Source organism: Herpailurus yagouaroundi, unplaced genomic scaffold (genome assembly GCF_014898765.1).
Source record: "Herpailurus yagouaroundi ecotype Mexico unplaced genomic scaffold, PumYag 142, whole genome shotgun sequence".
Taxonomy (NCBI): Eukaryota; Metazoa; Chordata; class Mammalia; order Carnivora; family Felidae; genus Herpailurus; species Herpailurus yagouaroundi.
This window is the reverse complement of record NW_024412397.1, coordinates 27,688,073-27,703,259: the sequence shown is the minus strand read 5'-3', so window position 1 is coordinate 27,703,259 and position 15,187 is coordinate 27,688,073. Positions and strand designations below refer to the sequence as shown.

The 15,187-nt window shown below is 40.9% G+C and overlaps 1 protein-coding gene across 8 annotated transcripts in view; it reads right to left on the bottom strand.

Moving 5' to 3' along the window:
• PIAS2 (protein inhibitor of activated STAT 2) overlaps nt 1-15,187 on the bottom strand; it is a 96,949-nt gene that overhangs the window by 37,983 nt on the left and 43,779 nt on the right. For all 8 annotated transcript variants that reach the window (XM_040478896.1, XM_040478897.1, XM_040478894.1 and 5 more), the window contains exons 4-5: nt 7,914-7,964; nt 7,699-7,789 (exon numbers count right to left, since the gene is read on the bottom strand). In XM_040478896.1, the coding sequence (XP_040334830.1) occupies nt 7,699-7,789; nt 7,914-7,964 (142 nt within the window). The remainder of the gene's footprint in view (nt 1-7,698; nt 7,790-7,913; nt 7,965-15,187) is intronic.

Genomic DNA, 15,187 nt, shown 5'->3' with positions numbered 1-15,187 from the left:
ATAAAATAAAATAAAATAAAATAAAATAAAATAAAATAAAATAAAATAAAATAAAATAAAATAAAATAAAATTTCTTAGCTGTGAAAACATCTATGTATTTAAAAAAAAAAGCAAATACCATATCTTGGTATGTAATTTAACTATGTACCACTGAGAAGAAAAAAATACAAAGTTAGTGACACAGTCTAGCATATCACTACTTATTTCTGCATGCACAGCAAAGAAATACAAGCAAAATGAATTGGCTAACGTATTCCTTTTAAATATACCGAAGAATCTTCTGAAGGACTTTTCACTCAGTTATCAATGCATATGTTTCATGGTTTATCTCCCAATACACCACCAAGAGCTCTGGAGATAAAAGTATTCCTTAAAATTATATTCTATTCCACTAGCATCTCTCAGATTTCCCTGCAGGTCACTGACACCCTTGAATCAGCTGCATGTGTTAATGTTGATACAGTGTGGATCTTATGACAATGTACTGATCAAAGGTTTCAAACAACAACCAGGATTCATGAACCTTCCTTAAAATGTTCTTAAATCATTTATTGGCTAAAAAACCCAAGGAAGCTAGCTAACCAGTCATGCCACAGGAACAACATCAAGGCTGCGCAAGTATAGGCAATGACAATACATTACAGCTGCCACCTGGTAATCGGCAATTGTAAGATACCTCTGGGTTTTGGTGATGTTGAAATATGCATGTTAGAAACAATGAAATACAGTATTGGTGGTATTACACAATTAGGGGACATCCTTCACTGCCTCATAGGAGATGATAGGATAGTAATTAAGTGGGAATTCACCTAACTTGCAATCTACAACTTGCATCAAGACTCTGAAAATCACTAAAAACAGTTTGAGCAGGGGAGAAGAAAGTCAAAGAGAATAACTTAACAGCCATTTATACTATGGAAAAAAGAAATTGTGTGTGTGTGTGTGTGCCTGTGTACATGTATGTAGGAAGGTTATGCCCATCTAAAGTTGTTCAAGTGAAATAAAACAAACAAAAAATCATTCCCTTATAAAGAGACTCTAGGAATTGGTTCAATGAGCAAACAGTATAAGGAATATCAACACCAAGATCTGGGTAACTCTGAACGAAACCTGTTTTGTCTGTTTCTGGCCTGGAAGTTAATTTGGTCTTCTGGTATGTCCACTGGTAGGTTAACCAAATAAAACAATGGTACAGGGTCTGCCAAGATGATAAAAATAACACACCAACTTGCTAAACAGTGAACTCTGTAAACTGGAATCTGAGACACCGAGCAACAGCTTTAAGTCAGTATGACACAGGAAGAGTGCGCCAAGAGCAGGGAGAATAAGAGACTTTAAAAATGAGGTTGTTTGCAAATGCAAAATCAATTATGGTACTAGCCTTAGCCACCTAAAGTATTTTAAATCTATTCTCCATCCCACCTGACCAGTTTGATTTCATTGGTAGTTCTGAGTTACCTGTTAACTTCTCTTCTCCTTCTGAGCATTAGCATCACCTCCACTCAATCATCAATTACCTGGTTACTGAGAACAGGTTATATAATTGCGATTTTCTAGAATATAAATGTGTAGCTTTAATATATTTCTAACAATCTTCCACATGCAAGTTTAAAAGCTTTCTTAAAAAAGGCTGCCAGAGGGGCGCCTGGGTGGCGCAGTCAGTTAAGCGTCCAACTTCAGCCAGGTCACGATCTGGCGGTCCGTGAGTTCGAGTCCCGCGTCAGGCTCTGGGCTGATGGCTCAGAGCCTGGAGCCTGTTTCCGATTCTGTGTCTCCCTCTCTCTCTGCCCCTCCCCCATTCATGCTCTGTCTCTCTCTGTCCCAAAAATAAATAAACGTTGGAAAAAAAAAAAAAAAAGGCTGCCAGAGAGCCAGTAAAAGATAGTCTGTTAGTGTCAACCTAATATTCCAATAAAAGATTCAAAAACTTTCTGTGCTGTGCTGTATGACATCTTACCTGACTGGTAACTGGGACAAAAGTTGACGGTGTTGTTCCTTTACCATTTCCCCCTATATTTTCTTATTTTTTTTAATTGAAAAAAAAATTTTAATGTTTATTGTTCTTTGAGAGAGAGAGAGAGAGAGAGAGAGAGAGAGAGAGAGAGAGAGAATGAAGGAGAGAGAGGTTGAGCATGGGAGGGGCAGAGAGAGAGGAGACAGAGAATGTGAAACAGGGTCCGGGCTCTGAGCCATCAGCACAGAGCCCCACTCGGGGCTGGAACTCACTGACCATGAGATCATGACCCAAGCTGAAGTTGGACGCTCAACTGACTGAGCCACCCGGGAGCTCCTCCCTGACATTTTCTAATTACTACTACTACCACTACCTTAAAACTACCAACAAAGATTTACTTTTTTACTGCATTATAAAAATTGTCAAGGGGCGCCTGAGTGGCTCAGTCACTTAAGCATCCAATTCTTGGTTTCAGCTCAGGTCATGACCTCATGGTTTCATGAGTTTGAGCCCCGCATCAGGCTCCACGCTGAGTGCAGGGCCTGCTTGGGATTCTGTTTCCCTCTCTCTCTGTCCCTCCCCCTTTTGCAGTGTCAGTCTCTCTCACAATAAATAAACTTTAAAAAAAGTGTTTTTGGGGCGCCTGGGTGGCACAGTCGGTTAAGCGTCCGACTTCAGCCAGGTCACGATCTCGCGGTCTGTGAGTTCGAGCCCCGCGTCAGGCTCTGGGCTGATGGCTCAGAGCCTGGAGCCTGTTTCCGATTCTGTGTCTCCCTCTCTCTCTGCCCCTCCCCCATTCATGCTCTGTCTCTCTCTGTCCCAAAAATAAATAAACGTTGAAAAAAAAATTTTTTTTTTTTTAAAAAGTGTTTTCAAGCATACACAAAAGTAGAGAGAACAGGAAGTACCCACCAACTAGCTTCAATAATTATCAACATGTTGCCAATCTTGCTTCATTTGACTCTGGCTCCACCCACAGCCCACCCAAAAATACACACCCTACCCATATACACATTTATTCTAGACATGCCACTTGATCCATACTTTTATACACATCTTTAATAACGTCTTTCAAAATAAAATCACAACCTTACAAAATTAACTTCAATTCTTAAAAACTACCTAATATCCAAAATTTCCCAACTGCCTCAAATGGTTTTTTTTATTATTGAACATTTGAAACATACAAAAATAGAGAAAAAAGTATAATGAATTCCTATATACCCATCACTCAATTCAGTACTTTAATACTCCCATCCCAGATTATTTTAAAGCAAATCCCATACATATCATTTTATCCACATACAGCCTGGTATACAAGATTTTTTACAGTCTGATTCAGAATCCAAACCTCAGTAGGTTCTGAATCCACTGATTCAGAATCCAAGCCTCACACTATGCTTAGCTGTCTCTAAAGTCTCCTTTATTTATATGTGTGTGTGTGTGTCCATATATATATATATATATATATATATATATCCATGTACACTATATATATATAGTCCATATATATGTCCATATATACTATATATATGTGTGCGTGTGTATATACACTAAAGAATAATGTATGTGTATGTGTGTGTATATATATATATACACACACATACACATACATATATATACACACTAAAGAATAAATATTATTCTCCCCCACCCTCGCTTCTTCTTTTCCAATGTCATTTTCTGTTGGAGTTACCAGGACTTTTGACCTGAAGAATGACCTCACCTTCTAAATGAGGCATACTGCTTCCTCATGGTACGAAGTTCTGTTGTTCTATCTCCTGTACACGTTTTAAGCTGGTAATTAGCTATGCAGACTTGATTAGATTAAGATTCAAATCAGATTCAGACACAAAACTTCAAGGGGAGTGTTACATACTTTCCATTGCACCACATCATGAAGCACATGAGTCTGCCCCATTTTCAGGGATGCCAAGATTGAACAGGCATTCAGCTCATGTCAGCCGATCCCTCCACAATAACATTCCCCCATCAAGCTTTGACCTAATGGTTTTAGCATCCATTGATGGTTACCTAGAGTGATTATATAATTAGAGATTTGAAAAGAACAGTTTTCTCATCCTTTGCTTATATTAAAATTTTTCCTTAAAAAACTCGACCATGTCAATATTGGGTTACCCTGAAATCAATGACTCTCTGCCTTTACCAATTTCAGAATAATGAATTGGTGCAACTCCAGCAGTTTATTTCAGCATAATTATAAACTTGATCATGTATGTGATGGTTTTGAGTCCACTGTAGTAGTTTTTAGATGCCAACATTATCCCATCTTAAGGCCAAAGAATCTCTTCAAATTGGGGGACGGAGGTATATGTTTAAAAGAAGAAAATGCTGACTTTACCTCCAGATTTACTGTGAGGCAGACCCTCTGCATGACTAATACATACAGGAAAAAAAACATATATCAGAAAAAAGAAATCCATGAACACAGAAATGAATATATTAGGATAAGAGGCCTAGCACTGAGAAGAATTCTGACTGCACCAAGAGGAAATATTTGATTTTTGTCAGCTGAATTGTAGCACATGTCCTCGCCATTCTACAAAATCTTTCCGAGTAATACTCCCACTGTCAATCCACTTCTACGACCCCCCCCAACCTTACAGCTCCACAGAATGATAGAAATTTCTCAAAATCTGTTTAAAAAGAAAAATAATTCAGTCTCTCACAATAATTCTAATAAGCAAGGAGGATCTTTCCCTCCCCACCCCTTCTGTCCTTAAAAACATAAAATGTTCTCATCTTGCTGTCAGTCTGGAAGTCAAAGATAGGGTGAGGGGGATACTCTCAGAGACCACTTCATTTGTGTCTGTCCATGCTGCACTTGTCATTCCACAAGTCCTGCTATGAGCTGCTTACTGCTGTCCCTGTATCAAGGTAATCTGGAAAATCAATGCATGAAGGCGTCTCCTAAAACATGTTACCATGACATGGGTAAAACTGCACAGAAACTGCTTTCATCACTATTTGACCCTTAAGAATCTAGGGACACGATGCTATTATCAAGGTTGTACCCTTTCTCATTCAGTTGTCTCCCTGTACACGCAGTATCATGGTTCCATAATGACTGAGTACTGCAGTAAGGTCTACACAGAGGAACTTGTTCCAGGACACAAATTCAAATATATTCACAGTTCTCATGGGAAATTCTATGACTGTGTCAAGCTTATTCCTCTAGGATTTGCTATGCAATAAACTAGGATCACAGGCAAGGACCACATATTAAACTTCTTTGAGACCTGTCAATGTTTCTTATAACTGGAACAAAGTCCCTGAGGATCTTCATGGTGGTGAAGAGCTCAATATATTAATTCCCACAAGGTCACTGGAGTTCCCTCTTCTGAGGCTGCAGTATACTCAACATGATTTTCATAAACCTGCTTCATGCCAGTAAACGCTCCATATTTCATTACCTCAATCAATAACAATTGTGGATCAAGAGAGGGTTTGAGGAGTTTTCTATCAGTTGCATATAAATTTATGTCAGTCGTTCACAGAAGTTCACAGGGCTGAAAAGCCTCTTTGGGAGAGGCTGGCATTTGATTTCAGGGATGGCCCTATCAGGGTCAAAAAAAGCCCCCCCTACCCATCCCCAAGCTCCCACTGCTTTGTTTTTAAAATCTGTCTTTGCCTTTGTCCTAACACTCCACTTCTTCACCTCCTTCACAAGTACTCAGGGAGCTGCTGCAGGGCCCTCGCTCCAGAGGGGAAGGCCAGATTCATCACACAGTAACTGATCTGTTCACAAACAGCCTCATGTAAGTACTGAAGGGTTAGCTGGTGCTTCGGGAAAGAAACCAGCAGTAACTGAGTAACACTGTACCAGAGAAAGTACTCCACTGCCTAATTTCTTCTCTCTCAAAAGGACTGAAAGAGTGACAAATTCAGAGATACTCAGAGTTCCATAATGGTGCTGCAGATCTCATGGATGAGGACATCATTCCAAAGCATAACACTGCTGTATTTGGAGTATTTTGTGGAACTGGTGTGTGTACCCACCATATTTTCTGCAGCAAAGCCAGAGTTTCCAAAGAACCTCACACATTTCAGATACCCCACATCACTGGCATAGTCATATACCGGACAGGTCTTCAAGGTAGGTCTCATAGACACCAAAAAGATCTTCACAGCTCTTTCTTCAGGGGTGGTGACAGAGTTAAAATAGCAATGAAAGTCAAGGGTCAAAGAGATTTTAACACACCCCAAACAAAGAAAACTGGATATGAACAGCCATGGAAAGTGTGCACAAGGGGTTCCACAATCTGTGATTTTCTCAGAATTTCTCTGCCACACATCTGGCCACCCACCGGCATCCTTCAGCTCCAAGTAAAACTGCTTCTTTCCTTAGTTCAGATCTTTGTATGATCGATCCAGATAAAAGACAGCTCCTGAGAATCCACTGTGGCTGACTGCCAACAACCCGAGAAGCAAAATGTCTCACCTGGGTTTTGAACATGCCAGAGGCCATGTAAGCATTCCTCCTGACCACACCTCCTCAGCCTCTGTAATTTCCCCTCTCATCCCCAAAGGACGATCTCCATGCTCTCAGACCCACGGACATCTTTCAAAAGGAGTCACGCAGCAACAGTGCAGTGTTGCTCAAGCTCTTAGGTACCTCTCAGGTCTCTAAACCCACAAGCTGTGAGGAGACAAATGGGACTCCTGACGACCAGGTCAGATCTTTGACTACAAGGACTGGCTTTGGTCATGGGCTAACTTCACTTTGGGGGCACAAATACCATCATCTGGCTCTGGTAGAGCCCAGAGTCCTGGACCATGTTGTCCGGCCTGCTTAGCTATTCACGAGTGCTGCTTCTATTATCTACTCCAGAGCCAAGTCTCGAGTGCTCAGCAGGGATGCTAAACAGCTCCCCTAACTCCTTCTCTGTAGTCACGATGGTTTCTGCTGTGCTGGAATGGCAACTTAGCATACTGGTGGAATCAGTGTTCTCACAGCACATCCTCAGTTAAATACACCTCCACTTGGTAGTGCCTGACAAACAGGCCATGCTCTCCTACTTTTCTGATTATGGCTTTACTGAACAGCTGCACTGATTCACTGGCTTATTCAAAGCCTTAGAGAAGACAGATACACAATCAAGTTCAACAATTAAGTGTTATTTTTAGATCTGACTAACAGGACTTAAAGAGTCTAGAGTTATCTATCAGGCCAGAAACAGGCTGTTCCCACTGTGTGTGTGTGTGTGTGTGTGTGTGTGTGTGTGTGTGTGTGTGTCTGTCTCCCCCAAGTGCTGACGCCCATATACAGCTTCACTGCTTAAACAACGGATTGTCAATCAAATACCACTTCATCCATTCCCCAAAGCCCAAGCCTGGAACCCTTGATCTCCAAGTTCAGTCGCTCTCAGCAGCCTCTGCCTTTCACCATCTCATCCATGGAATAGGCCCAGCTCAGTCAGACAACTAACACAACATGCTGCCCTTTATATGCAAGTCATATCCTATTATGCCATTTGATACAATCCTAAGAGTCATTCACAGCTTCCCTGCTTCCTGGCACAAGACATTCCAGGCTCACCTTTTCCAACTCCCCTAGACTTGGAATCAGCCATTTCTTCAAGGAGTCATGAATCCCTCTAGTGGAAAACAGTATTTAACCTGGAGAGTAAGACTGTTCAATGGTGCTGAGTTGTCACTGATTCTACGCCTTGTATTTAGACTAAACTTACACACAAGCCTGGTAAATAAAAAAGAAACTTACAGGCAAAGGAAACAGCTTCCCATTTACTTTTATACATAGACTATTGGGATAGTTGTCTTCTTGAGGGCAACTTGTCTCTGCCAGGCAAAGTCTGCATTAAGAAAAAAAAAAATTCTTATTAAAGAGTATACCCAAACATGATTATGTATTTTCAAGTTCAGGACTATATGCACATAGTTAGCAAGTATAAAATTAACAGAAACCTTCAAACTCACCTCAGCTGAACCTGGACTGTATAATCTCTCCTACCACCTGGCAAAAAATCCCTGTTGGAAAGAAAAAGAAACTGGGTTAAGAAGGTAAAACAAGAATTCGCAGAACATTCTCACCAGAAAGAAAGCATTATTAGTATTTTTATTCTATCTCTGAAGAGGAACAATACCCTACCAACAGCACAAGCCTTAACCAAAACACTGTTGTGATGACAACCATCATTCACTTAACATTTGGTCATGTCCTTACAGCAATTTTAAGGTATTTTCAATTCACAGGAACTTTTCATGATACAGTGTTTATGGCAACAGATTTTGGTTAACATGAGAAGGAGCACCCTCAGTTCTAAAAGAGTTTAATAAATTTAGCTGTTTGTTTATAATGGTTAACCCTGGCTGACCATTTTAATCATGTGATTTTTTTTTTTTTAACTATATAGACCCATTCACCAGATAGTCTATTGTCTGCAATACAGACTGAGCATTAGTTTGTTTGGTTTTTTTTAAATGTTTATTTTTGAGACAGAGAGGGACAGAGTGCAAGCTGGGGAGGGGCAGAGAGAGAGAGAGACACACACAGAATCCGAAGCAGGCTCCAGGCTCTGAGCTGTCTGCACAGAGCCCAACACGGGGCTCAAACCCATGAACCGTGAGATCATGACCTGAGCCGAAGTCGGACGCTCAACCGACTGAGCCACCCAGGCGCCCCTAGACTGAGCATTAGTTTTTACAGCAGGTGATTCTTATATAGAAGCAAAACGGAGAACAAATGCCTAGAGCCTTGGCATCTCTGTACCATAGCAACTTTATAATCAAATATCCAATTAAGGACACAGAACGTCTTAGAATTTCTAGATGAGAACCTAAAGGAGAGCCAAATAAAATATTTCTGGCACTGAACCTTCCAAAGCCTCGCCACCCCAACTGGAGCCTACAATGCAGCAGCACTGTCGGAAATGCAGAATCCCAGGCCCCACTACAGACCTACAGAATTAGAATCTGTGCTTTCCCATGATCCCCAAGGGACACGAAAGCACGTTATACTGTAAGAAGTAAATCTTGGGACCCTGTCAGAGAGAAGCATATTAGAAATGAGCTCCTTCTTGAGAGGGCATTTAGCCCTCACCTTGCTTTAACTGGGTCAGTCTTCTGCTCCACTTTGTTCCCTCGAAGGCAGTAAAGCACAACAGTGACCAGCTTGAGTTCCATAGTCCGGCAAATTACTGAACCTGTGTGTGCCTCTGTTTCTCCATCTGTTCAAGATGGAAAATTGTTGCACCTCCCTCATGGAGGAGTTGTGATGATTAAATGTGTTAATAGCACATGCAAAGTGCCTGGACAGAAAAAGTGCCCAACAAGTGTGAGCAGCCAGCTGCTACCATTACTAACTCTGCTTGCACGTTCCCTTGCCAAGGATGGGAAGCCTCCACCCTTCTCAAATGTCTATTCAAAACCTCCCAGTACCCTAGACAACACTGACCTCTTGTGAGTAACCCATATCACTCCACTCATGAAAATCGAGAAACATTTCACAGTCTGGGTGCTGGTTCTACCACAAATGAAGACTCCATATTTGCTCTCAAAGGTGTCATGCTAGTAGGTTAACAGCTAGTAGGTAACAGATACATACGACTAAAATGTGTTAAAGGTTACAGTAAATTCTGAAAAACAAGTGCTACAGAAAAGATGGAAGTTTAACTCTGTCTTAAAAGTTCAAGGCGGGGGGGCACCTGGGTGGGTCAGTCGGTTAACTGTCTGACTTCGGCTCAGGCCATGATTTTGCAGTCTGTGATTTCGAGCCCCATGTCAGGCTCTGTGCTGACAGCTTAGAGCCTACTCTGGATTCTGTGTCTCCTTCTCTCTCTGACCCTTCCCTGCTTGCTCTCTCTCTCTCTCTCTCTCTCTCTCTCAAATAAACATTTAAAAAATTGGGGGGCGCCTGAGTGGCTCAGTCGGTTAAGCGTCCGACTTCAGGTCATGATCTCACGGTTTTGAGTTTGAGCCCCACATTGGGCTCTGTGCTGACAGCTCGGAGCCTGGAGCCTGCTACGGATTCTGTGTCTCCCTCTCTCTCTGCCCCTCCCCAGCTTGCTAGCTCTCTCACTCTCTCAAAAATAAACATTAAAAAAATTTTTTTTAGTTCAAGGCAGGGGCGCCTGGGTGGCTAAGTCGGTTAAGTAGCTGACTCTTGATTTTGGTTCATGTCATGATCTCACAGTTTGTGAGTTCATGCACCATGTCAGGCTCTGCACTGATGCAGGAGCCTGCTTGGGATTCTCTCTCCCCTCTCTCTTTGCCCTTCCTCTGCACACGCTCTCTCTCTCAAAATAAACGTTAAAAATTTTTTTAAATTTATTTTTAATGTATATTTATTTTGGAGAGAGAACGCGAGCAGGGGAGGGGCAGAGAGGGGGGGGGAGACACAGAATCCAAAGCAGGTTCCAGGCTCTGAGCTGTCAGCACAGAGTCCAATGCAGGGCTCAAACTCACAAACCATGAGATCGTGACCTAAGCCAAAGTTGGACGCTTAACCAACAGAGCCACCCAGGCGCCCCAAAAAAAAAAAAAATTTTTTTTTAAAGTTTAAGGCAGTTATCACCATTAGTTCAATAAACTAGAAAATCGGGTTTGCACAGCAGTGGTTCTACCTACTTCTATTTAGACACACTTCCATCAGTAATAGTGGTCACCAGTGCAGTGATTCTCAGCAAAAAAAAAAAAAAAAAAAGCGGGGATCGGGTGAAGACCAACTGGAGATACGTAACAAAATCTTGTGGTGGTGGGAAACGTTTGGAAAAAGAGAAACGGCAAAAAACAGAACTACAAGGATAAATGGGAGAATGATATAAAGGGTTTTAAATAGCTTGTTTAAGGATTTATACTTTATTCCAGGATGGGAAATTAACATCAACTGGGAAATGCAATGGGCTATATATCTTCACAAACATGATGAGTAATGAGGAAGCATCTTCTGACATTCAGTTTCTACCAGTCACTGGTCTAGGAACTTTCACATGTCCATCCCATCCATATGAAGCAGGAATTACTATATGCCAGGCACTGTGACAGGCTTTAAGAATATGAAAATGAGTAAGGTGTTGCTTTCATCAAGTTTGTAAATTCAAGTACTCAAATAAACGCAAGGAGGCTTCAATAGAAACTAAGTACAAAGTGCAATGAGAGACAAAGTGTGTGTTGGGGGAAATCCAGAAAGGCATCATAGAAGAGCTAAGCTTTAAACTGGTCCTAAGATATGCCCTAGGACAGGGAGGAAGAGGATATGCAAAGGGACAGAGCTGTGACAGCCCAGTCGGGAGTATAAGCTGCCAGGGAGGTGTGAGGATACAGAAGATGAGCGGCACAAGAAGCTGGAGACAACTGCCAGGCAACAGAGTGTGGACTTCACAAAGTATCACTCCAGGGTTTTTCAGTAGAAGAGAGAGAAAACGGAGTGGGCTTTAGAAAGATCACAGGATCAGCTGGGAGAGTCAGGGGACCACTGCAACTACATAGGCCAAGATGAAAACTATTTCAACAGAAACATCACTGAGTGATATTTAGGCATAAAAACGTGACAGAACTCAGTGACTGGCTACAAGAAGGTAGGATAAGGGAAGGGGACCATCTAGGCTGGACCCAGGTTTTGGAATGGTGCCACTGGCTTCACGTTGCTGCTACTCAGCAGGTTAAAAGGTAAAGCAAGTTCTGGCATTCAATCGCCCCAACCACAGAGCGAGGTGGTGATTATCTTTCCAATTTTACACACTGTACAAGTAGGATTCAACAGGCTTTAATAACTTACCCACCTAGGGGCATCCAGACCTAAGTGGCTGAGCCAGAATTCCGATTCCAACTGGTATAACTCTAAAGACCATGCTAGCTCCCTCAAGGGGAGAGTTGCATCGAATTTTAAATCACAAAAGAGACATAAAAGAAGGATCAGTGGAGAGCAGCAAACTGATGAGATGTGGTGGAGGCAGTGTGGGATAATACGAGGGCTCTGTCCGGGCAGATCCTATGGCACTGATGAAATGGGCAACAGGAGAAAATATACCAAGCAAAAATCTCCTTGAAGCCAGTTTATTTTTTCAACATTGCACCCCTGGTGCCTGGATCATCATAGATAGTGAATAAATATCTGCCGTGAGACTAAATGAATGAGTGAAAGAACAAAAGACAAATAAGCAGGTTTGGGAGGAAGGCAAGTTCAATTCTGGATGTGCTGTGTTCGATGTGCCTGTGAGTCATCAAAACAGGGCAGTGAGTAAGGACTCCAGGGCAAAGCAGAGATTTTGTAACCACCAACATAAAAACAACAAAGCACATTCACGGATACTATCAAGGAGTAGTGAGAAGAGAATCACAGACTGATTCCCGGGAACATGTAAGTGTAAGGAGCTGAGTCGGCCTGATTAGAGAGGCAAGTGGAAGGGGTAGTGTGAAAACCAACAAGAGAGCTGAACTCACTGATCAATCTTCACCAAACATAATATAAAAAGAACCAACCCAAACCTGAATGTATTAGAGCCTCATTTAGACCTTACTACCATTACAGGCAAGGGGGGAAGCTGGATGCACAACAGTGATTCTCAAATTTGTGAAACACTGGAAACACCTGGGGAACTTGAAAAACTGGGTTCCATCTTCAGAGATTCTCTAATTGAACTGGCGTGAATGAAACATGGGTATTTAGAGCCTTAAAAGCCCCCCATGTGATTCTAATATGCAGCAAAGCATTTTGAACCACAGGCATAGAAGTTAAATGACACCACAAGAAGTGCATCTGGATCCAAATCCAGAATGTGTAATATGCTACAGAATCAATGAACTACTATTTTCAAAGAGGATAGTAAGAAGCATTGTAAGAGAGGAAACAGAGTTCCTTGGAGAAGTGATCAATTCCAGAACTTGGGCAGAGAAATGACAAAATGAACTGAAGCATCCTGTGGTGCCCAAAAGTAAGAGTGCTCAGAAACAGATGGAGACATACCAAAGAGCACAAGAGCCAACCGGAAAGAACAGCCAATGGCCAAAGGTAAGGCAGTTTGAACAATATAAATTACCATAGTGCTGCATTATAATCCAGAATACTCAAGAGCCTACACGGATACAAGTAAATAACTGAATAAATGGGAAAGAAGGGGTAACTCTTCCTAACAAAAGAATGACTGTAATGTGAAAAAGAGTAAGGACAACAGAAAACGACACCATTGAACACAGAACGTTTAGGACAAAGTAACTGCTGAAGGAAAGGTCCATCAGAGAATTCTGAATTGGTGGACAAAAATCTGACGAGAAACAGAACAGGTGCCTGGTCTCAAAGTATCTCCCTTAAGATTTATTACTAACAAAGGAAAAACCAGCAACTTAGTTTTTCCAACTTAGATTTAGTGCCAAAATCTAGTAAAGGGTACCTTACTCAAGTGATCGAGGTTAATTAACACACCAAAAATAAGATGTAGCAATCAATATTACGTAGCCTGATATGATACATTAAGAAGGGCATATAACCTGAGGTATTCTTGCCAAAAAACGCATAGTCTCATGACAAAATATCAGACAAACCCAAAACTGAAAAATATTCTACAAAATACCTGGCCAGTGCACTTCAAAACTATCAAAAGTTATGAAAAATAGGGAAAAACTAAGAAACTGTCAAATACCGAAAGAAACTAGAATGACATAACAATTAAATGTAATTTGGTATCTTAGACTGGATCTAGCAAAAGAAGTTCATTAGCAGAAAAACTGGTGAAATCTGAATAAAATTTATAGTTAACAGTATTATACCAACATTAATTTCTTGGTTTTGATAACTGTTCTTATGGTTATGCAAGATGTTACTATTAAGAAAAGCTGGGTAAAGAGTATATTCTCATAACTTTTCTATGAATCCATAACCACTTCAAAGTATAAAGTTTTTTAAAGTCTTCGGAGATAAAGAAGTCAAAAGTAATTACATGGCTGTGTTTAAGTTCTAAAACAACCGAGAAAATCTGAATAGGAGCTAGCCATTGTTTTATATTAAAGGATTATTAATTTTACTGTGATTAGATTAAGAATTTATTTGAAATGTGTCTTGAGATATTTCTAGCTGAAATTATATAATACTTGTGATCTGCTTTAAAATCTTTCAGGAAAAACGGGGGGGGGGGGTGAGGGGGTGGGGTGTCCACATACAGACTGCCAAAATGTTGATAATCACTGAGGCTGTTTAATGGGTACCAAACTTTCACTTCCATTTATCAGGATGAAGGAGATACTGTATTATTACACAACTCAGTAAACACTGGATGTTGTCTAGACATGTGTATGTTCGATCTATTTTTTTTTCCTTTGGAAGGAGGGTTATAAATAGTCTTAGGTTTTTTAAAAAATTTTATACATAACATACATAAGATAAAATTTATCATGTTAACCATTAAGTGTATAATTCTGTGACATTAAGTATACTCACATTGTTGTGCAACCACCACCAGTATCCATCTCCAGAACATTATCAAAGTTTTTAATTGAGATTATTTAAATTTTGGTCATTCATTTTTTGACTACTTAATAAATTCACATAGTTCGAAGTTCAAAAAGATACAGAATGAATATAAACTGGAAAAGACTATCCCAGCTCTGGCCCTGGCCATCCAATTCCCCTGTCCAGAGGCAGTTGATCATACTTGTCCAGACATATTCTAGGCACTTAAAGCAAATTACACACACACACCTTTTTAGGGCAATTGGTTGTATATTATTCACATTTTGATGCCTTGTTTTTGTTCACTTAAAAATGTATCTTGAAATCTGTATCTTTAAATCTACTTACTCTAGGGGCGCCTGGGTGGCTTGGTCAATTAAGCATTGGACTCTTGACTTTGGCTCAAGTCATGATCTCACAGTACATGAGTTCAAGCGCCGCATCAGGTTCTGCGCTGACAGCACAGAGCCTACTCTCTCTCTCTCTCTCTCTCTCTCTCTCTCTGCCTCTCTCCCGCTGGCATTCTCTCAAAATAAATAAACGTAAAAAGAAACCTACTTACTCAAGGGGCACCTGGGTGGCTCATTTGGTTGAGTGCCTGACTGTTGATTTCGTCTCAGATCGTGATCCCAAGGTCCAGGGATCAAGTGCCACATTAGGCTCTGTGCTGGGCTTGGAGCCTGCTTGGGACTCGCTCTCCCTCTCCCTCTCTTTGCCCCTCCCCCATGCTCTTTCAAGCATTCTCGCTGTTTCTCTCACAAAAAATAAACATTAAAAAATAAATAAATCTACTTACTCTAAAGAATTT